General features: G+C 39.3%; 3 protein-coding genes across 3 annotated transcripts; all 3 read left to right on the top strand.

The window, feature by feature from the left end:
- Nucleotides 1–319: 319 nt before the first annotated feature.
- Nucleotides 320–5,816, top strand: sqor (sulfide quinone oxidoreductase). The gene is made up of 10 exons (XM_018666327.2): nt 320–500; nt 1,176–1,380; nt 1,561–1,731; nt 1,877–1,930; nt 2,043–2,237; nt 2,337–2,546; nt 2,811–2,994; nt 4,139–4,206; nt 4,287–4,465; nt 4,556–5,816. The coding sequence occupies exons 2-10, from the start codon at nt 1,183–1,185 to the stop codon at nt 4,611–4,613; spliced, it is 1,317 nt and encodes a 438-aa protein (XP_018521843.1). The 5' UTR covers nt 320–500; nt 1,176–1,182; the 3' UTR covers nt 4,614–5,816.
- Nucleotides 5,817–6,810: 994 nt separating this feature from the next.
- On the top strand, nt 6,811–15,632 carry ctdspl2a (CTD (carboxy-terminal domain, RNA polymerase II, polypeptide A) small phosphatase like 2a). The gene is made up of 13 exons (XM_018666324.2): nt 6,811–7,095; nt 9,331–9,541; nt 9,831–9,966; nt 10,103–10,249; nt 10,374–10,601; nt 11,067–11,160; nt 11,703–11,814; nt 11,915–12,001; nt 12,098–12,160; nt 12,270–12,349; nt 13,057–13,183; nt 13,280–13,375; nt 14,381–15,632. Exons 2-13 carry the CDS (start codon nt 9,353–9,355, stop codon nt 14,444–14,446), a joined length of 1,425 nt encoding a protein of 474 aa, XP_018521840.1. The 5' UTR covers nt 6,811–7,095; nt 9,331–9,352; the 3' UTR covers nt 14,447–15,632.
- Nucleotides 15,633–17,383: 1,751 nt separating this feature from the next.
- si:ch73-330k17.3 (IGFBP domain-containing protein) lies at nt 17,384–19,359 on the top strand. Its single transcript, XM_018666303.2, has 4 exons — nt 17,384–17,760; nt 18,631–18,718; nt 18,810–19,005; nt 19,117–19,359. Exons 1-4 carry the CDS (start codon nt 17,427–17,429, stop codon nt 19,174–19,176), a joined length of 678 nt encoding a protein of 225 aa, XP_018521819.1. The 5' UTR covers nt 17,384–17,426; the 3' UTR covers nt 19,177–19,359.
- Nucleotides 19,360–21,179: the final 1,820 nt, after the last annotated feature.

The raw sequence follows: 21,179 nt of genomic DNA, 5'->3' as shown, positions 1-21,179 counted from the left end.
ATTGAAGTATACTGTGTAAACATGCCTGGCAGTGCATTTCAGGACGTGTACGTGCTGACCTACAGAACACCCGACAGGGGGGACTCACATCCAAACATACCCACTCTAAAGTTCAAAGGTCACATGTCACACGTGGCTTGTCAACTTTCCAACAACCCAGCAGAACAGCCAATTCACCGTTATTACGTGAATTTTGCTATATGAAGTTTAAGGTAAAGCTGGAATGTCAGTAGGAAAGTGTCAGTTAAGGGCGAAGGCTTTTGATTGGTCGAAAATTTGAGGGGGGCGGGGCGAAGGTTCTAGAGAACAAGTAGGATCTGATACCAACTCCCTCGGCCGTCCATTGTAGGGTGCAACTGTAAGTTCGCGTCGGGTAGACGTTTCTTGGAGGCTGTTGCAGGTCTGCCTTCTCTTCCGACAGCAGGCAGATTGGATTTATTAGCCTGGGCCACCTCAGGATTTTATCTTAAAACGGACAGTTAAGAACAGCGCTGGTCCAGGTGAGTATCACATAGGTCTGTCTCTTTGGACGTTACAGTGCTAAACTGTACGTGATTATCGGGTCTGCGTCTGTACGGGAATGATTTTTGTGGAGGCGCAGTCAGTTTGTTACGCAGCATGCAGCAGAAATGGTTCAGCTCACATTAGGCTTCACAAAATCAGATGTTAACACCACAAATTAAAGTAACCCGTGCCATTGCGTGTTGGTTATAAAGCCTCCGTTAAACTAGGGATATAGACTGAGAAGTACATGTCAAAGTCCGAATCTCTCACTCAACTTAAAACAGGTAAAGGCATTTGTGATAAATGTTCATTAAACAACTTATTTAAAAATGAATTTGCTCCCGCAAATATGCTGTTGTATTTTTGTTAAGTCATATTATACGGGGTGGTCCCTTATTACAATAGCTGTGGTTGGCAAAACCACTATAAAACTCATGACCTCATTGTTTTTATTACAGAAAGGTAACTACATGTTAAAGTGGATGCGAAATTTTTTACATCTAATAGGCTGCCTCTTCAAAAAGTGATCTGACTTAGTTTGTCTATAATAGCGCGAAAAGGGAAAACTGGTTATTTCCTATTTTTCAAAATGTATATGTGGAGCAGCAACATGGGGAGTGCGGTTTGTTGACCGTTTCAATCCACAGACTGATTTGTTCTTTTTTGTTCAGAAACAGAATGGCTGCACTGCGTCGTCTGAGGCAGTGCCACTCCACAGGCATTGCTATCACTAATTTTCACACGAGCAGCCGTGCCTCTGCCAAGCAGCATTACAAAATGCTGGTGCTCGGAGGAGGAAGTGGGGGCATTTCAATGAGTGCACGAATGAAAAGGATGATGGGAGCTGAGAATGTCGCTGTTGTGGAGCCCAGTGAGGCAAGGATCCACTAGTTTATGATTATTATTTGCAATGCCTCCTTTTGTGTGTTCACACTGATGACCCAGACGAGACAATACTAACTGTAATTGATGAAAAGTGGTGGCTTTAATTCATTAATAGTACATAATAGTATTTCCTGTCATGTAAAGCTGGTGTTTCTTTTATATCTTTTTCAGATGCATTACTATCAGCCAATATGGACCCTAGTTGGTGCTGGTGCAAAAACTGTAGCCTCATCGGGTCGCCCCACTGCAAGTGTAATGCCCTCTGGAGTGAAGTGGGTGAAATCTAAAGTTCAGGAAATAAACCCAGACAAAAATACTGTTTGCACAGATGATGGGACCGAGGTATGTTTGCTTTAGGAAACAATTATCTGACCGTGTGTATTGAAGTTATAAAATAATGATTATCTACTGGCTTGTGCAGTGAATGGTAGTTTGTATATGAAACTGAAGCTGTGCATCTACTGTAGCCCTTTCTCTCTCACTACAGATCTCCTATGAGTACTTGATCGTGGCTCTTGGATTACAACTCCATTATGAGAGGGTGAATAATGCTTTGTTCTTTCAGCTCTACCTCTATCTAGAAAACTTTTGCAGTTGTATATTATTACAACAGCAGTTACATCCCAGGAAACATGCCCTCTTCTTGTATGTAGATCAAGGGACTGCCAGAGGGGTTTGAGCATCCAAAGATTGGGTCAAACTACTCAGTCCAAACCGTGGAGAAAACATGGAAAGCACTGCAGAACTTTAAAGAGGGTAACGCTGTGTTCACTTTCCCAAATACTCCTGTGAAATGTGCTGGAGCACCACAGAAGATCATGTACCTATCAGATGCCTTTCTCAGAAAGGTATTCAAACTTTGGGATGTAATGATAATTTAGTACATTTGAAGTTACAAAGGATGGTTTTCAGAATTTAACAAAGGTATGTTTATGTTTATACCCAAGACAGGAAAAAGGGCTAAAGCCAATGTAATATACAACACATCACTACCAGTGCTCTTTGGGATCAAGAAATATGCTGACACATTGTGGGATATTGTGAAACACCGTGACCTTCAAGTGAACCTGAGGCAGAACCTGATTGAAGTGCGGGCAGACAAGCAAGAGGCTGTGTTTGAAAATCTTGACAAACCAGGCGAAACCAAAGTGATCGAGGTAACTGTATTTATGTACAGCAGTGTGTTTTACATGTAGTATAGTAGTGCTCTCTACAATGGACAGGCTATGCTTTGTAATTTCCTTCCTGTTCATATCATGAAATAATGAGAGTGATAAGTTTTTTGTCTGTAGTGCCTGTATGGTATGAACAACCTAGTTTATCTACACATTTTTGTATCCATTTGCACCTAAATATATGACAAATTAGGAATGGAGACCAGAGTGAGTAGCCTTTCAACTTCTGCTGTTTTTCTTCATCAGTATGAGATGCTTCATGTCACACCACCAATGGGACCCAATTTGGTAATTAAAGGCAGTCCACTGGCCGATGAGGCTGGCTGGTTGGATGTCAACAAAGACAATCTCCAACATAAGAGGTATCCAAATGTGTTTGGGATTGGAGACTGTACCAACCTCCCCACAGCTAAAACGGGTGCTGCTGTTGGTAAGTGATTATTGTGTCATTAGTTTGAACATTGCGTCAGCACAATACTGGAAAGCACACTATTGCTTCAAACTATTCACTCAGTTTTATCTACTGTTAAGTGCTTGTTCTTTTTGTAATTTGAAAGGCAGTTTGTCCAGTATGTGTATTGCACAATAACCTGATTTCACAAGATAATAAAAACATACACCACGCCTTATAAAGCCTGTAATGTAGAGACGCTTCTCAGTAGTATCTGACAGGTTCTACCATTACCTCTGTTTACCTTTGTGTTTGGTTTGGATTATGCCATTACAGTTGACAAAGATCATTTAACCTCATCTGTTTGGCTAGTTTAAATTTCCTGTGTCAGTGCCATTTCCCCTCTCCAAACTGGAGTAAATGATGGGAGGTTCCTGGTGATTTGGCCTCAGTGATGATGTCAGGGGGTTGTAGAGCAATACTTATCACTTCCTGTACAACTGCAATCTGACTGCAGTAAAGACTTTAGCCTTATTACGCTTAGCATGTTTTCATTCAGTGTACTGTATGTATGGCAAGGTATGTCATGCTAAATGTGGCGATGACTACTGTTTTTTGTTGGTGATTTTAGCCTCATTAATTAGGGTAATAACTGAATTCCTGTCAGTCTCTCTGTACTTGAAGCATAAAGCTAACACAGTGGTTTAACATCTTAGTATGTTTAGATACTAACCATATGCATGTTACATTTTAACGGAAGCAAAAACATTTGACAGTACATCTGGTTCTGTGTAAGCACATTACCTTCCCTTGTTGTACTCCTTGAGTGAGCCCCTTAGAGATGTGATTTCTAATGTGCATCAGTATTATATATACATTTTTGCCTTCTCCTGAGGTCTGACTACACATTGTACAAATAGATTTGTTTTTAAGCATAACCCTCACTTATGTAGGTAACTTGGATAGATGCTAAAATCTGACTTTTTTCTAGCTCCACTAGAGAACATCAAACTTTGCATTATTTCCTACACTAGTGGTACCATTTCACAGGATTTCTTTCTGGTGTTGAACTTTCTTTCTTTCTGGTGCTGCTACCATGTCTGCCGATTTATATTTGTGTCAATTCCTTGAAAGAGAATGCAAACATTTATTGAAAAACTAAGCATTTGTTTTCTCATTTCAGCTGCACAGACTGCTATCTTGAACAGAACCATCAGCAAAGTACTGAAAAATGAGAAGCCAGATAAGATTGTAAGTGGCACATAAAACGTACCAATGTACCTCTGTTGCAAAATGTGCAAATACGTCACCAGTAAAATCCTTGTTTACAGTATGATGGCTACACTTCATGTCCGTTGGTCACAAGCTACAACACAGTCATTCTGGCAGAGTTTGACTACAACGGACAACCACTGGAAACGTTCCCCATCAACCAAGCCAAAGAAAGAAGGTTAATGTACCACATGAAAGCTGATGTAATGCCTCATCTCTATTGGCATGGGCTGCTCAGGTATGTATTTGCAGTAGTTAATTAAGAGCATGCTGATAGTTTGTAGTAATCATTCCACAACATTTACCACATCTGTTTCTTTTACTTCAGGGGCCTGTGGGGTGGACCAGGACCATACAGGAAACTCCTTCATCTTGGGATGAAATGAGACCTCACTATCAGTTTGCTTGTTAAGAGTTACATTTCCTACACTTTTAGGGAAAAAAGCACATGAAATGAATCATTCATAATTCATAATCACACATGTGGCGAGAGCAGTAATACCTATGGCCTGGACATCATGATTAAATTACAAGCTGGATCAAGTTTCAGTTAATATTTAAATATCAAGGTTATAGTAGCATGAAGTGCTGCATTTGATATTATAGTGGAATAAAATGACTCCTTGTAAAGAGAGTAAGTTATAGTAGTAAAAACTGAGAATTATTGCTAAACTTTTTGGTTCTTTTGGTGCATATTGAAAGTAATGTCTTGCTACTTACTCCAATCCTATAATCCAACCAGTAATTATATTTTATGGAAGCTGAACAAAATTTTGTTGAATATTCTTATTCCACACTGATTTGCAACCCCAGGTGTATCACTGCACTTTTGGAAGTCAGCACTTAGCCAAGCTGAAGTTTGCTGGACTCAGACTTGCTTTACTTTGCTTCTCTCAATAGAGCATACACTCCATGTGGCCCAGGCTCATCCAATGAACTGACCCTAAATGATTCTTCCTCTTTATGTTTATATATTCCCTGCATTAAATTGCAGCGTAAATGAGCAAAGCAAAATATTAATATTGATGTAGCAGAATATTGTAGGGATGCCCAACTCATTGTCTACCATAATGTTGTGAATATTGCGATGACAGTAGTCTCTACGTATGCAGATAATCTTGTTTCCAGATTGTGAAACCTGCTATCATGTGAGTAGTTTCTTGTCCTTTTATGATTTTAATAATCTTGAAGTCTGTTTCCAGCTTAAAAACCAAAAGCATCTAATCTGTGAAAACATCTTTTAAACAACCATTTGTGCTACTAAGCATTTTTAAGAGATGTTGTCTTTGGGAAAGTTTGACCATTAACTACCACAAGTGCTTTTTCTTACTTTGAAACATCAATGTCAGAAATAGTGTTTTGTAAACTTGTGATTATTTTTCTATAAGTGCTAAAGTGAATTATAAGCATTGGTGCTTATGCAGTCAGTGCTAATTTCATATATTTCATATATGTATCAAAAAAGATTCATTACACTTTAATCATTGAAATGAATGTGTACACTTATAAACCTGCTATAATAATGGTATTAAAGTAAAAACTGATATTGTTGATGAAAAATCATAAATATATGCTCATTATAGTTTCAACCTTGTTGGACTTGATGGTATTTTACAACAACAACCACATGTTGTTGAATGTTACATAAAGCTTTGCTTTGCTGTGATTTGTATGTAGTATTAGGGCTTTAGGGCACAATTAGCCATTTGTGTTCAACTCCATTTCTGCACAACTAAAGCAGAAAAGTGCTTGGGAAGTGAATGTCTTTGCATGTTCGAGGCCATTAACTACAGTTCTTTCAGTTTACATTACAGCTGGTTTTCTCATAGTTTTACCATTGTTTTTAAATTGACCTAATGCGTCTGCCCTGCCTTTGAGGGACCAAAATTCATCTGCAAAACAAAGTTCAAATTAAGTTACTCAGTATGGTATTTGCATGTTGTTTGTGAACAAACTGAACATTTAACCAGAGTGTCAGTATTTAGTATTCAGTACCTATGTTTACATGAGAGATGATTCATTATAGTACATTCCAAGCAGCTAGCTCATATTGATGTGTTATGAAAGTCACCTTGCAGAGCCTAAAACTTTTCCCCATGTTACTACTAATATATGACAGCAGACATGAACTCAAACTTTGCTTTATACAGCATGAAATAACCAAGTTCAGATTGTTCATGTCACTCTTATGTTGTTTGTACTGCCAGTTTGATTTACAAAAGTCCATGGTCACAGTGCTGTTCAGCTTAATGTCTAATCTAGAACTTTCCATGAGGGCTCACATCTCTTTCATCTGCCTCTGACCAGTAACTAAGCTGACTCAACATTTATAGTGATGCATTGTTGTTTGAAAGTTCTATGCAGGTGCATCCCACAGTGTAATGTTGTTAAAACCATGGCTGCAATATCCATTTACGTTGTAATTTAAAAAAGAACTTGTGATATTCTGTACACAGACTGGCATAAATTCAATGAAATGTAAAAAGGAATATAAGATCATGCACACAATTTGACAAAAATTTGCATCTTCTGTAGAGCTATCATGTAGTCACACAACAGTACCAGCAGGGATAAAGTGCGGTAGTGAGCCTCCAGCTGCACACACACATACACACACTAAAGCCATTTTCCTGTTGACTCCGCCACGTTGTTTCCCCTACGTGTGTCGCAGTCTCCTGCGCACCACCAACGTTATGTTTGTGATGAGGCGGGAAATGGCGTCCGTAGACATGGTTGATCTGTGACTACCGAGCGACAGACACCGCTGGCAGCAACAACCACGGCCCCACTTCTATCGGTGGGCCGCCACGGTCGCGGCCGAGAGCTGACAACGGTGCGGCAAGTTTTGAAGAGCTCCCTAGATCATCGGTAGGTAGCAAACAACGTCAACATGTAAACAACAAAAAGGTTTGTCCCTCTGCTGCTAGCTAGCGGCTAACGTTAGCCAGCGAAGGGGGCGTAGTCTAATGGCTGAAAATAGTTATGGAAGCGAACAAAATAGCCACAGCACAGCTAGCTGTTATGTATCCATATTCTTACCGAGGAATTAGTGGGTAGTTTGGTATGTTAACCACATGTATGTTAGCTGGGGACACATGCGAGACGTGCTGTGGGAAGTTAAATAAATAATGTCACAGCTTTGCTTTTGCTGCCATTGGCGTTTTTTGTTAGCCTGAAAGCTAACTGTAGCCGCTTGTGCTAACGTTAGCGCCTGAATACACTGACACCATCTGGTTTACGATTCGATTAATTCCAATTGACAGCAGATATAAGGGCCAGCTGTGGCCTCACAAACGCAGTCTTGTTCTAACACATGTGGGGCACCAGCCTCAGACCGGTGGTAGTTTTACGCTGGGGTTTTGACGCTAAATACCAGCAGCTGGCTAATGCTAGCGCTAGCTGACGTCGTTGGTGTTAATGCAGCCTGTCCGATGTTACATAACGATAGTCAGCGGTGCTGTGAGACTATCACATCCGAATTAACAACAGTTAGCCAGTAAATCCTCAGCATTATTGGCCAAGAATGAATACAGGGAGCGTTTGTTGTGAACACCAGCTCAGTTTGAACATAAGAAGGGCTTCAGATTTCTGATCAACACTAATGTTTATCACGTACACCGCCCACTACACTTACCGGTCTGTCTGACATTCATTTAATTTTGATGACAACTTATGCTTTCAACTTTATTATGATCCGGTTAAATGGCTGTGACAATCCAAGGGGAAACATTAGTTGATTATAACTGATTTGTCGATTCTCATATTCAGACTGTCTCCATTCACCAGTCTAACTGCGTTTATTGACAGTGTAGACATCACTGTGGTTACATATAGTAGATTGATTGTTGTCATCAATGTAATTAATATTTAAAGTCTTACACCAGACTAAAAAACATCATAAATTATGTGCTCCAATACAGTAACACACAGTGAAACACACATATACAGTGTAAAGTACTGTTCTTGGCCTATAAAGTGGCTGACAACATCAATAAGTATTATTTTTACCTAAAGAAGTAGAAACAGGAACTGAAAAGTTGCAAACATAAATAGATGATGACATGTTAAAACAGTACTGGTTTGGGAACATCTCTCTTTGCATACTTGAGCTCAAGAGCAGAACCCAAACTACACACTGACTCACTTACACTGTAAATGCTATCAAGAAACTGGTGTACAGTCTTGTCACAGATATTGTATGTTGGAGGTTATTTAGAAATGTAAGTTCCCTCACATAGTTCATCTGCCAGAGAGAAAGTCCATTTTTAAACTCTAAAATGCCCTGCTCAGTTCCTATCTTGGTTGCTATTTTTCATAACAAAATGTCAGGGACTGTTATCAAAAATGTATGTTAAAAAATTTATTCAGTCTGTATATTTCCATCAAAGTTTATAAACATCACTGTATCAGTATCAGTAAAAAATTAGTATCTCTCTGGCTGTACCTAAGAGCTATTTAGCTCCTAATGTAATCGCTTAAGTAAATTCTGTACACATGTAGGTGGAGTGGCTTTGTGTGAGCCTTTGAAGAAAAGTGTTTTCCGCTAAATTGCAAAAGACGTGTAGATTATAATGATAACCTTTGAAAGATTACACTGCAACAATGAAGCTTGCAGTGAGCACTTGATTGAGCAATGCTTGGCATAAAACCAATTAAATGACAGTTTCTTTTCATGCGTGCAGTAACTTGCATTTGTGACTCCTTTTACCCATCTGTAACTAATGAAATATGGAAAGATGGTCACATTTATTGACTTGATCTTTATTTTATAAGTGAATTTGACTTGAACTTGCGTGAAGTCTGCTGTCAAGTCTTACCTAACCCCTGTCACATTTTTCACTGTATCAATAATACAAACATACGCTCACTTTATTAGGTACACATGTACAGTCTGTTGCAACTCAGCCATACATTCTATTTTTACAATCTTTATAATGCTCAGTTTTTGTTGTTGTTAGAGCATCAAAAACTGTCATAAACCATTGAATGTCTCGTTACATTGGGAAAAACAAATTATTTTCTTTAATTATTAAATCAAAATTTCTCTTTCTCTCTCTCCCTCTCTCCCTCTCTGTATTTCTCTCTATTTTTTCCCCTTGTCAGATTTTCTATGTGACGGTGGAGCATGATGAGGCTGAGAGTGCGTAAAGCTCCTCAGCAGCCAAACTTAGGCCGTCGAACCCACCCATCCCAGGCCAAACGAAAACACTGTGAAGTGGAGCCAACCTCAGTGAGAGGTCGAGGCAGAATGCAGAAGAACGAAACCGGCCTGTTGTCCACGATAAAGAAATTTATCCGTGGAAATGCTGTCAAGGTAGGTGTAGATCAGGATTCACAGGTGCAGCTGTGCAGGTGGAAACACACATATATTTTTTTTGTAGAAAAAGGTGAGAGCGCCAGTTGCATTTTGTGCTGATAAAGTGAAACCGTGACTGTGTAATAGTGTTTTCAGACCCTTAACAGAAAGCCTCAACACAACCAACGTAATTTCCCACTCACCTTTATTTAAGTTAAGTTTCCCTGAATTCCCTCATTCAAGAGGTGAAATTAAATGAGAAAAGTTGTAACCCTGATTTTTCCTCTATCCTTTTTTCCCTCCACAGGTGGAGCAGGACATCCCTGCAAAGAGGAGTCGAATTGATTGTAATTCTGATAGTGATCTAATTACTTCAACACCACAGACTAGAGGCCTTTCCAACAAATCAGTCTCCAGAGTTTGCCGGAAAAGTCCAAACAAAGGTACTTAAGTCCATTTAAGAAGTGGGAGCAGCATAACAAGCATTACAAGTTGCATAGTTACAAAGGAAAAATTGAGAAAACTATACAAACATTTTGTTTTTAGAGTTGTTTTTAAAGATCTGTTTTCCTTTTTTAGACACCGTAAACTGCAACAGTAAGCCTATGAAACCAAACGGTAAACTAGACGCCCCTGTTGAGGCAGCGAGCAGCCCACCACGCACTACCCTGCTGGGGACCATCTTCTCTCCAGTCTTCAACTTTTTCTCACCAGCAACTAAAACTGGTAAAACAAAAGAACTCTTAGATACATATGTCTGAAAATATCTAACATTTAGGATTGATTCTAGGAAGTGACTAAAAGTCCACACTGTACTGACTACTCTCGTCCTTTTACTCTCTCTTTGAAGCCACTCCTGGTTCGGACTCTCCTGGCCAAGCGATGGAGGCAGAGGAAATCATGAAACAGCTGGACATTGAGCAGGCAGAAGAAATGCCAAGCAGCACTCTCACATCCACAGAGGGCATCACTCCGTGTCACACTGACCCAATGCTGCCACCAAGGCTCCAGATTACCTCCGATACAACCATAGAAGAAGGGGAGATTGTGACTGAAACAGACATGCCCCCATTAACAGGTATGAACACCCTCACGTTAAAGCATTATTTTATTATTTTAATTTTGTTAACATTGACATTTGGAACAGAGCCTTTATGAACACTATGTTGTCTGGTTCATTCCATGTGTTTAGATGAGGGCGGTAGTTAAAAATAAAAGATCTCTTATCAGCGTATTTACTCAGTATTTCAGTCAAGCAACCTTCAACAAACAACATTTCCCATAAGCGCTTGACGATTACAGATAATGAGAGACAGAGAAGAGTCTATGGGTGAGTTAGGTCTTGTAGATGTCTGTGTCTGAGAAAGTAGGAATGAAGCCTGAGGAAAGATAGATGGAATGAAAAGCTGAATGAGAGATTTCATTGAGTTACAGGAGCTAGTGTACCAGAGGTTAGCCTACATGTCGTCATGACTTTGGCTCTCCATTTCTTACTCAAGAACGTAATATTTTAATTAATTTCCCATCTTTCTGTCTTGACCAGCTCCTGGTTGTATGCCAGATGGCAGTTACCCACACGCATTACCCTCAGCTCCTGCAGAAACCTCATATGATGAGGACTGGGAAGTTTTTGATCCGTAAGTAGAGCAATGTTTTTCCGCAGCTTATGACAATGAAAGCCATTTATGCATGAAAAATAATAAAAATGGGCTATGAAGTAGGAATAACACATTCTGAATGGAGACATACGTGAGTCATTGTTATTCTGATCTTTGGGTTTAAGTTTAAACTGTGTGCTTCCTGACAACACACTGTGATCAGATGTACTGCCTGATTCCGCTTGAAATCACATCCAAGGTGACATTGCATATCAGTAAATGTGAGCAGTCTAGTGTCATGTGAAAGTTTCAACCACTAGATGGCAGCAAAAAGCAGTATTTTTAGCCCATGATCACTCAGTGACACTGAAACATATGTGAGAGGATAATATTACTTCTTCAGATCTATTCAGACCCCTGTAGAATTAAAATTGGATTAGACATTTTATTTCTCAATAGGTGACAAAAAGATGGTGTCCTTATTGTTTACACTTGTGCTAGATGACCAACTTTCTTCATTCTCAGAGTGTCTCTCCTCCTTGCTTAAACAAGGGGTCTTTTCATGTTTTCTCTGCCTCAAGGTACTTCTTCATCAAGCACGTGCCTCCACTGACAGAAGAGCAGTTAACGCGCAAACCAGCGTTACCTTTGAAAACACGCAGCACTCCAGAGTTTTCTCTCGTCTTAGATCTGGTATGCAGTGAATGGTTTCTTGTGCTGTATTGTATTTAAAAGCAAATTGACTTTGATGTGTGTCTCATACTGATTTTTTTTTCTCTTTTTCTGCTGTCAGGATGAAACACTGGTTCACTGTAGTTTGAATGAGCTAGAAGATGCAGCCCTGACATTCCCTGTGCTCTTTCAAGATGTTATATACCAGGTACTAACTGTTAAAGGTCATTCTTCACTTAAACGTTCTCTATTTTTTCTGCTGTTCTGATCAAATTTCTTTTGTTTGTCCTTTTCTAATCTGAAGGTGTATGTTCGCCTGAGGCCCTTTTTCCGTGAATTTCTTGAGCGCATGTCTCAAATGTATGAGGTGAGTTGTATCTCCATAATGAAAAAAACTGTAGACAGTATTTATTTAATCTGATCTGCTCTGAGTTCATCTATTACTCACTTATTATTGCTTTCCATTCAAATTTCAGATTATTCTCTTCACGGCTTCAAAGAAAGTCTATGCTGACAAGTTGCTCAACATCCTGGATCCGAAAAAACAGTTGGTCAGGTGAGTGAATACACAAAACTGAAGCAGCTCGTGTAGCAAATGATTTTGATGTATACTCTGGAAGTATTTATTTCATTTTAAGGTAAACATATGATGTTTGTCAGAAGAATAAAGAAGACTTTAATTTCCTTGTTTTCTTTTCCACCACCTTAAAATGCTTTGCTACCTGACACTAAAAAAAGACTTCCTTGTGGTGGTGTTCTGTAATGGATGCCAAGCATCAGTGAAACAAGCATCAACATATGTATTGATGTTTCTGTTTATCCTCCATACACACCCATTTCTCTTTCTGATCTGGTCTTCCACACATCTGATGTACATGTTGTTGAGATCTCTATCCATAAATATATTATGCAAAATAGTTTGGTTGGATGAAGAGTTCACTTCCTCTTCCTGCTGTGACACAAACACAAGAGCAGATTCATTAATCACCTGACTGGTAAATGCTTGCATTGTGACACTTAACTCACAGCCTGCTCTTGTTTCAACAAAATGTAGAATGTTTACATATTGTTTGTTTTTATTAAATATGTCATTTTGAAATCCCATACCCCACTACTTGCAAAGCTTATTACTTTCACCATAGGGGTTACATATAGTTCCCTAGTTTTTGTTTGTTAGGGGGTATGTTGTATCTTAGTAACTTAAAAAGATGGAAACACTGTATGTTTTAACTGAAAAATGTTCTCTCATCCTGTATTTTGCAGACATAGGCTATTTCGTGAGCACTGTGTGTGTGTTCAAGGAAACTATATTAAAGATCTAAACATTCTCGGACGGGATCTTTCCAAGACGATAATAATCGACAACTCACCACAAGCCTTTGCTTACCAGGTAAACACCGACAAGTAAATGAGTGTTAAGCAAAGGTTAGCAAACGTTAAGCAAACTGTCACAGTGATACTACAGCATAGATGTTGTCTTTTTCAGCTTTCCAATGGAATCCCTATAGAGAGCTGGTTTGTGGATAGAAATGACAATGAGCTTCTAAAGCTTGTTCCTTTCCTCGAGAAGCTCGTGGAGCTGGTATGTATTTTGTCCTGTGTCTTTTTAGATTTGCAGTAACGGCTTAACGTTGCCTGTGGTGTGTCATGACAATTCCACCTACTCCTCCCTGTAGAGAGTCTCAAGTTTGGATGCAGAGAGGCGCAGTTGCTCTGAATATTACAGATTCTCTAGCTGATAGGAGAGAAAAATATCATCAATGTTGAGCAGCTGTACTAGAATCTGTGTTACTCAATGACAATCTAAAAGATTAATGTGGATAAAGTCACAAGGTATAACTGTAGTACTGATGAAAGACATCATAGGAAAATGTTAAAATAATCCAAACAAAAAAAGATCATTGTAAAGTATTGAACCCTATCAGATATGTTGGAAGTTACAATAAGGATTTACAGGAGTAGTAGTATGATTTCAGGTCAAGTCAATCTGTGTTTCTTTTCTCTTTCTTCTTGATGAATGCCACAAATTCTCTTAAATCATTTGTACGTGCCACTTCTTTGATGAGACCTATTACCTGCTGCCTTTATGAAATATGTTTGGCACAATTCAGTTTCACATTCAACTATTTTTGTGAGCACACTGAATTGGAACAAGTCACTTAATAGCCACTTAATGAGCCTCTTCATGAAATGAGATCCTAATACATCACAGTGAACACATTTCCTTTTAGATTTCCTTTTAGGCTTGTGGGTTTCTTCTCAGGTTTCTGTTGGGAACTGTTGGTAAATACATTCAGTTTTATTGCAGGACTGTTGTTATGAGAGATCATTAGTTTAAGCTCCATGTCCCTGTCAGCTGAGTGTATCTAGTGGGTGGATTTCAGTGAGCAGAGACTTGACAGATAAAGTTCTGTTGAACTGATGAGATTAATGATATCAGTAGCTAATGTGTCACTGTAGGGACAGTCCACGCAGCTCACTTTTCACAGCCGGCTGTGCCTGTATGGCTGTCAAACTAGAGCATTGACACTGGATTATAAAGTCTGCTTGTTTTTGTATGATTTCATCTGTTCTCTCTCCATCGCAGAATGAAGATGTCAGACCGCACATCCGAGAACGGTTTCGTTTGCACGACCTCCTTCCTCCAGACTGAGGACCTCATGTTCGTCTTTCAATTCAAGATGGTATCAGCGCTGGGGGAGGGGGGGCCTCTTAGAAGGATATATTCAGTTATTCAGTGGATTTCTGTTTGCAAACAAAACATTGCCATTATTATCATTATTATTTTTTAAATCATGCAAAAAAATTGAAAGCTATGTTTGAGTCAAAAAGCCCTGGATGTTTTTATGCATACACACTCAAATCCGCCTCAGAACAAACAGACCTGCTCGCTGCAACAGGTTCTACTTTTACTTTTTGCTCGCTTCTTTTTAGCGCGACCTTGAAGACGGCCTCCTGGAAGGTATTTTGTCTCTTAGGAACCATTTTGGATTGACAAAACTGAATGTCATGCAGTGTTGGATTATATGGACCTTGTTGGCTTCAGCCTGACCTTGAACGGCCAGTCAAACCTGTATAATATTCACTCTATTTACTTGTAAATATATGTACATATTTTTTTTTTCTTCAAGGTTTTTAAGTCGTTTTATTTTCATTTCAGATTTTAGTACATATTCTTTGATTCGGTTTCTTTTATAAACCAACAAAATGTTAGTGTGTTTTTGTTTGAAGTTGTTGATAAACTGCTGCTTTTCTGTTGTATGCCTGCATTATTCCTGTGATGCTTTACTCCATTACATGCAGTTGTCTGTAATAAGGTGCAGTTTTAAAAATGTATCTTTGGGAGGAAAATGTTTCTGAAATAATATTTTAAAGATATGTAATGTAAGCTAGAATAGGGTCTCAACTGAATACAAAGCCATAATGGCGGAACAATAATTTTGGAGATTTGTATTTGAGAGTCCATTTCTGATTTCGATACCTTGATCGTCCTCTTTGATGATGGGTGGTGGGGGAGGTGGGGTGAAGGGGAGGGGTGGGTGGGTTCAGGCATCTTGCACTTTGACATCCAGCCCTTTGTAAGTTGATGTAAAATCTTGTCACTTTTTCTACACAGGTGTGTATCACCTCAATTTGTTATGTGGGGGAGAAAAAAAATGAAATTGTAGCACCAGCAAATTGCCAACATGTTTGCTTTTGAATCTTGTTTTCCAAGACGTCTTGTATGTGGGATCTTTATGATGTAGGAGTCACGAGTTTTATTGACTATTGAATGATCACTCCTGTTGTATTCAGTGTTACTCAATGGTTTCCTTGAAAATAAATACATTTTTATACGACTCAGAGCTTCCTCTTGGTGATTAAAATACGTAAACCTGGGTTTCCAATGCAGTGCTCTACTGGGTAACCTTGGGTCCAGACATTCATCTGGCACATACTACCCACTTATACATTGCTACAGACCAAGCACACACACCCCACCCTGCTCAGAAATGGATGGTCACACAAATTAATTTAAATGTTAGTCCAATCAAATTGTTTTAGAATGTGACAGTAATTGCTTGTGTAAATCCTCTGTGAGCAGGCCTCTCCTCACAGGAGCCTAATGGGCTGAGTTCAGTCATCAGGCAGATTCAGCTCACCTGGTCTGGCTGCACTATATAAACTGGCAGCCAGCCTGGAGCTGGATTGTTACAAATTGGAGGGTCATTTGGGATCAAAGCAACCATTCTGGGGTAAGATGAAGTCTAGTCTTTGTGGTAATTTGACCTGGTTTGGGTTTTTGCAATAGAGGTTCATTAACTAGTAAGCAGGCATTTGGTCTTTAGGTATGTAAAACTTGCAGATTGCCTAATTGTTTAAATGCATTTGGCAAGTATCATACATGAATTTAGTGTTTTAGTGTTATTATTTTGGCGAGAGCAATATCCTAGTCTTTTTGTCTGTCTCTTAGTTGAAATTTGGCATTGTGTTACTCAGTTATGTATTTTGGTATCCAGGTATCCGTATTTATTTATTTATGTATTTATTTATTTATTTTTTGCTCCAGAGTTTGTGTTGGAATCATGCATGAGGAGGTGGGTGTGTGACGAAAGAGCACCACACTTCTTAGGGGCTCCCTCGTCGGCCACCTTCATCTTCATCTGACTGCACCTCAGTGAGGAGGTTGCCTCTGGGCTCTCGCTCCTGCTGCTGCCTGGTCCCCCTTTTTGGGTTGGAAAGGCTCTCTATGAGTGACAGTGTTGGGCCTGAACATTGTTGTTGTTTCTGCGCTTACCATCCCTTCCTCCAGGAACAGTCTAAAGGGTTTGGGTTCTGTTGGCTTCAGCATCTTTTCAGGGAAGACTGCAGTGTCAGACTATTCCAGATGCACAGCTCTGCAGTCTCAGATTGACACTTCAACTTTTCAAATTCGACTGCATGCACTCTCAGCAGAGATCATAAATCACATCACATTTAGTGCACCATTTCTCTGTTATCATTCAAACTAATGAGCAGCTTTGTAGTTTTACATTTCCTAATACTGTAATGACAAAATAGGTGCTGTTCCTTAATGTGACCATGGGCCTAGTTTTATTAAATAAACTGAAATACAAATGAATGCTTTGTCTTGTCTGTTTGTTTTTAGAACGAAGCCAGATTTTTAAAAAGCATTTAAACTTTCAGTGTAACTTTGATCGATTGTGGCCATCTTATGTACACAACCTGCCAGTTTTATCCAGAGATATGAAACTAACGGGATGTCCTGATAACCTGTTGACGTCTTAATCCTTTTGTTCTTTCAAGAAATAGGTCATTACCTGATTGTAAGTGTGCACTGAATTACCCCCTTTCAGAAATCATGTGACTCTAAATACAAAGGGGGCCAGTCTTCATCAGACTTATCTAACAGTGTTCAGACAGAATTATTTCAAAACAAAATTACACTGATAGTGTGCTAGATAAGACATGGGGGATAATTAACTGTGTATTTAGACCAAATCCTCCCAATAACCCCCCCGTCCTCATCTATTGGCTGCTGGTGGGGGGTGGAGGTTGTGGCTCATAAACTACGAAGCTTTCCCGGGTGCTGACGAATATAAAAGGAGCTGACCAGTGCTCTCACTTCAGGATAACATTAGCTCTATCAAAGGATGTGGATACTCTTCTTTTTGAGTGCCTTGCTGGGGGTGTTGGGGTCAGAGGAAGCGCCCTCTGGAGCCGCTCAGCAGCAGCAACTTCAGGCCCTCCACTGCCCGCCCTGTGAGAGGATACACTGCTCCTCCCAACGGACGCTGAAGCTCCAGTGTAAAGGTGGTGTCACGACGGGTGTCTGTGGCTGCTGCCCTGTTTGCGCCAGGGCAGAGGGGGAGACCTGTGGAGGAACCTGGGACTATCTGGGCAAGTGTGATGAGGGACTGGTGTGTGTTTACCAGGACGCAGCAGCTGACAAACCAGACGAAGAGCGCAAAGGGATCTGTAAAGCTGGTGAGTGTATTAATTATGACCTGAATCAGTATCAAGCAGGTGCCATGAATGACTTTATATCATTAGTTTCACAGTGAGGCTTATCACATTTTTTTTAAAAAGATGTAGGCATGTCTGAATTTTGCATCACTAAAAGTCAATACACAACTAAGATACGTGTTGTGTATATAAATGATATAAATAATGTTACTTCAGTAACAGTACAGAAATATCAGAAATACACTCAAGAGTATCAAAGTAAAAGTATTAATCATGCAGCAGGCTTTCCTGTCAGTGTTATATATTTTTTTTTTTCCAAGAGTATTGTATTATTATTACTGATCAATTAAAAGATAATTTGCTTTTATTGTTGCAGCTAATCCAGGGGAAGTTTATTTTGCTGTGTAATCACATTAAATTTAAAAGTTTTGAGCTTTAAAGTAACTTGTAACCATTGCTGTGAAATAAATGTAGTGAAGTAAAAAGTACAATATTTCAAGTATAAAATGTCAGAAAATGGAAATATTCAAACATACCTTAAGTAGAGCACTTGAGTAAATAAACTTTGTTACATTTCACCACTGTAAGTCAGCGTGGTGTGAATGGCCAGTGTAGTAAATCTTGTTTATGAGCTGTGAAGACTGATAGTGTGGTCAAGGCTTCCTTTGAATCAAAGGTTTCTGCTAACAGTTGAGCCGTAATTACACCTCTTATCTCTCCATGATGAAAAGAGTTGTCACAGATATAGATACGGTATCAGACGTAGTATGAGATTAGAGATTTTCACACTTTGTTGCTGTTCAGGAACAGACGTAAATATTAAATTTAATGGACTGCAAGTTCTATGTCTCCTGTTTCTCGTTCAGTGTTAAAAATGTGTTTTTTGCGCAGTGATTGAACCACTGGATCCAGAGACCTGTCACCCAGACTGCACCCGTGAATACTGCCAGGCCAACCCCTCTGCAATCTGCTCTGCCAGGTGACTGAAAAAAACTTCACTCAACAAATCCTTCCTTTCTCTTCCCGTAATGTTTCATTTTTAACAGAAATGTGACTGACCTGCTCTGTAGGTTTGTGTCTCTGGAGAAAAAGGCATGCCAGGGCTCCTGCCACCACACCTCCTGTTTAAGCTGTCTGCTGCTCAAACCCCCATCATGTCCTCAGGCCTGCGCCTCCTCTGATTCTTCCTGTCTACTCCGCTTTGGGAGGTGTGTGCACAACCATCTGACGGCAGCCCACAGTCCTGTATGCCACAACAACCTGCAGGTAGGTGGCAGAAAAACACCTGAAAGCTACATCAAATAAAGATCTTATATTTCTTCAGCATAAAAAACGTCATCCATTAATCTGTCTGTGTGTGGTGTTTTTTCTCTGTAGAATAATCCTGAGGGGCATTTTGTGTGTTTGGTCCCAGCCTGTCAAAGCACACTGAAGTAATTCCTTATGTAAGGAGAAGAAATCCAGAGGAAATCTTCACTAGCTCGATGTAGCAAAATGGAAAAAGGCAGCTATCTCTGAACTTTGTGTGTCATGTTTTATATGCCATGTAAACCTGAATATAATGCTGTGAAATCAAATGTATGTTAAATCATGAGAAATAAAATCCTGTGTCATCTTGTAGTTGATTATATTTTTTTTTTTGGTGTGGATTCTCGTGATATTGTTTCTATCACCGATGGCTGGGCTGGATGAGGATGGGTGTATTCCAGGTTTTATGTTATGCTGTCATTTTATGTACATGGGTGAGGTGGGTTTTTCCAAATGTTTTCACATAATACTTAATGTTATGTGGCTGCGCTCCGCGTTTTACAAATTTGTCTGGGACAGAGAAGTTGAAGTTCAATAAAATCCAAGTGATCAGTACAAAAGCACCTTCTTTGAAAAACCAGTAAATATTTGAGAAGGAAAATTCTCCCTGTCATCAGGGATAAGTGACAAAAACACTCAAAAACAATCTGAAATTTATGAAATGTTTAAATTCATTAGTATAAATCATTACTCTGCATCTTAATCTCACAATGACCAACAGACATCAGTTAACAGGTGGTGGTAATTAATGAAACGCTAACACTTTGCACATGATATGTGTAGTGTCATATACAGTTTTTAGCTTCGTGGCCTTAGAGATGACAATGTTGGTCTGTCCATCATAGACTGTTCATAGACACTCATACCCCCTTTAGGATAAATCTGTTAATGACCAAATACTGTAGCTGCAAACCTGACTCAGCAAAGAATCACAGAGCCACTCACACAGCTTGTTTTTATTCTCTAGTCTTCTACAAAAACTCCCTTTATAGTGACTGTTGAACCATAGATGGGTGGACCCATTTGGACACCTACTCTGGAATAAGTAGAAACAATACAGAAGGTTTTCAAACTAACCTTGAGTCAGTAAAGTGGAATAATGCAGATACAACAATATAACACTGCCAGATCACTCTAACTCTGTCTCTTCTGTCTGAGCTGTTTCCATTCTCAGGAGGTTTTCTGGTTCACAGGAGAAGTGAGACTTCTCGAGTCCCCTCTCCCATCGCTGCCCCCCTGACAGTTGATGGTTATTGAATAACAGACAGTTTATGAGGCAGCAATAATGAAGTGTGTACAGAAAGGGAATAAAGTATGGACCAACAATGGGCAGTTTGTTCTGTGTCCTTCAAATGTGAGACATTTCTGTCGAAGAGAGGTCGTTTTATCTGAGGGATTTCGCAAGATAGAATCAGTTTTTATACTAAAACAAAGGCCTGCGTTTTCTTTCATCTTTTTTTTTTTTTACCTGTGACTCAGCTGCATCAGTCACTTAGTGCTACATCTAAATAATATCCGGTGTTTAATCAGACTAAAAAGGAGACTCTGCAGTTCCTTGTTCATCTAAATGAACAGGAGAGTGCCATGGGCGGTAAACATGAGCAAATAGATAAGAAACTGACTGTGCCGACAGTATTACACAAGCAGTTATTGGTAAAAAATGAAATCATTGGTCAATATATGGTTTACAAATAGTTTTCAAACCTGTCTAAAATATGCACTTTGGTTATATATGCCAGGGAATTTCTTTATAATGCTACAACTACTATAAAGTAACTTCAGAAATATCCAAATTTTCTTCCTTTTTTACATTTCTCATGCCTGCAACTGTGGATACACATCAGGTGTCTATTAGAACGACAAGATCTGTCACCAAAGAGGGCCGCCTCTGTTATCAATCCCATATATCCGTCTCTCTCTTTTTTTTCTTTACTGATAAAAAGAAAGGATAACAAAGCACTGTTTGTGTGCCAGCTGTAATAAATGTGCCCCTGTCAGACACAGCCAGTCCATGTTACAATCTGAATACAACACAAAACCCTGGAACAATAGAAAAGTACAAGAGATTATTATATAAGAGTGACCTTATTCCCAATATGTCTGAACAAACAGTACAGATGTTACAGGTGTGA

This window comes from Lates calcarifer, linkage group LG10 (genome assembly GCF_001640805.2).
Source record: "Lates calcarifer isolate ASB-BC8 linkage group LG10, TLL_Latcal_v3, whole genome shotgun sequence".
NCBI lineage: Eukaryota > Metazoa > Chordata > Actinopteri > Centropomidae > Lates > Lates calcarifer.
This window is presented reverse-complemented; position numbering and strand designations above follow the sequence as displayed.

Excerpts from the sequence above, each read along its gene's own strand:
- sqor (XM_018666327.2), top strand. The coding sequence starts at position 1,183 with ATGGCTGCACTGCGTCGTCTGAGGCAGTGCCACTCCACAGGCATTGCT. Across the intron at positions 1,732-1,876 it reads GCACAGATGATGGGACCGAG|ATCTCCTATGAGTACTTGAT; the intron begins GTATGTTTGCTT and ends CTCTCACTACAG. Across the intron at positions 2,547-2,810 it reads GCGAAACCAAAGTGATCGAG|TATGAGATGCTTCATGTCAC; the intron begins GTAACTGTATTT and ends TTTCTTCATCAG.
- ctdspl2a (XM_018666324.2), top strand. The coding sequence starts at position 9,353 with ATGATGAGGCTGAGAGTGCGTAAAGCTCCTCAGCAGCCAAACTTAGGC. Across the intron at positions 10,602-11,066 it reads AGACATGCCCCCATTAACAG|CTCCTGGTTGTATGCCAGAT; the intron begins GTATGAACACCC and ends TGTCTTGACCAG. Across the intron at positions 13,184-13,279 it reads CACAAGCCTTTGCTTACCAG|CTTTCCAATGGAATCCCTAT; the intron begins GTAAACACCGAC and ends TGTCTTTTTCAG.
- si:ch73-330k17.3 (XM_018666303.2), top strand. The coding sequence starts at position 17,427 with ATGTGGATACTCTTCTTTTTGAGTGCCTTGCTGGGGGTGTTGGGGTCA. Across the intron at positions 17,761-18,630 it reads CAAAGGGATCTGTAAAGCTG|TGATTGAACCACTGGATCCA; the intron begins GTGAGTGTATTA and ends TTTTTTGCGCAG. Across the intron at positions 18,719-18,809 it reads TCTGCAATCTGCTCTGCCAG|GTTTGTGTCTCTGGAGAAAA; the intron begins GTGACTGAAAAA and ends CCTGCTCTGTAG.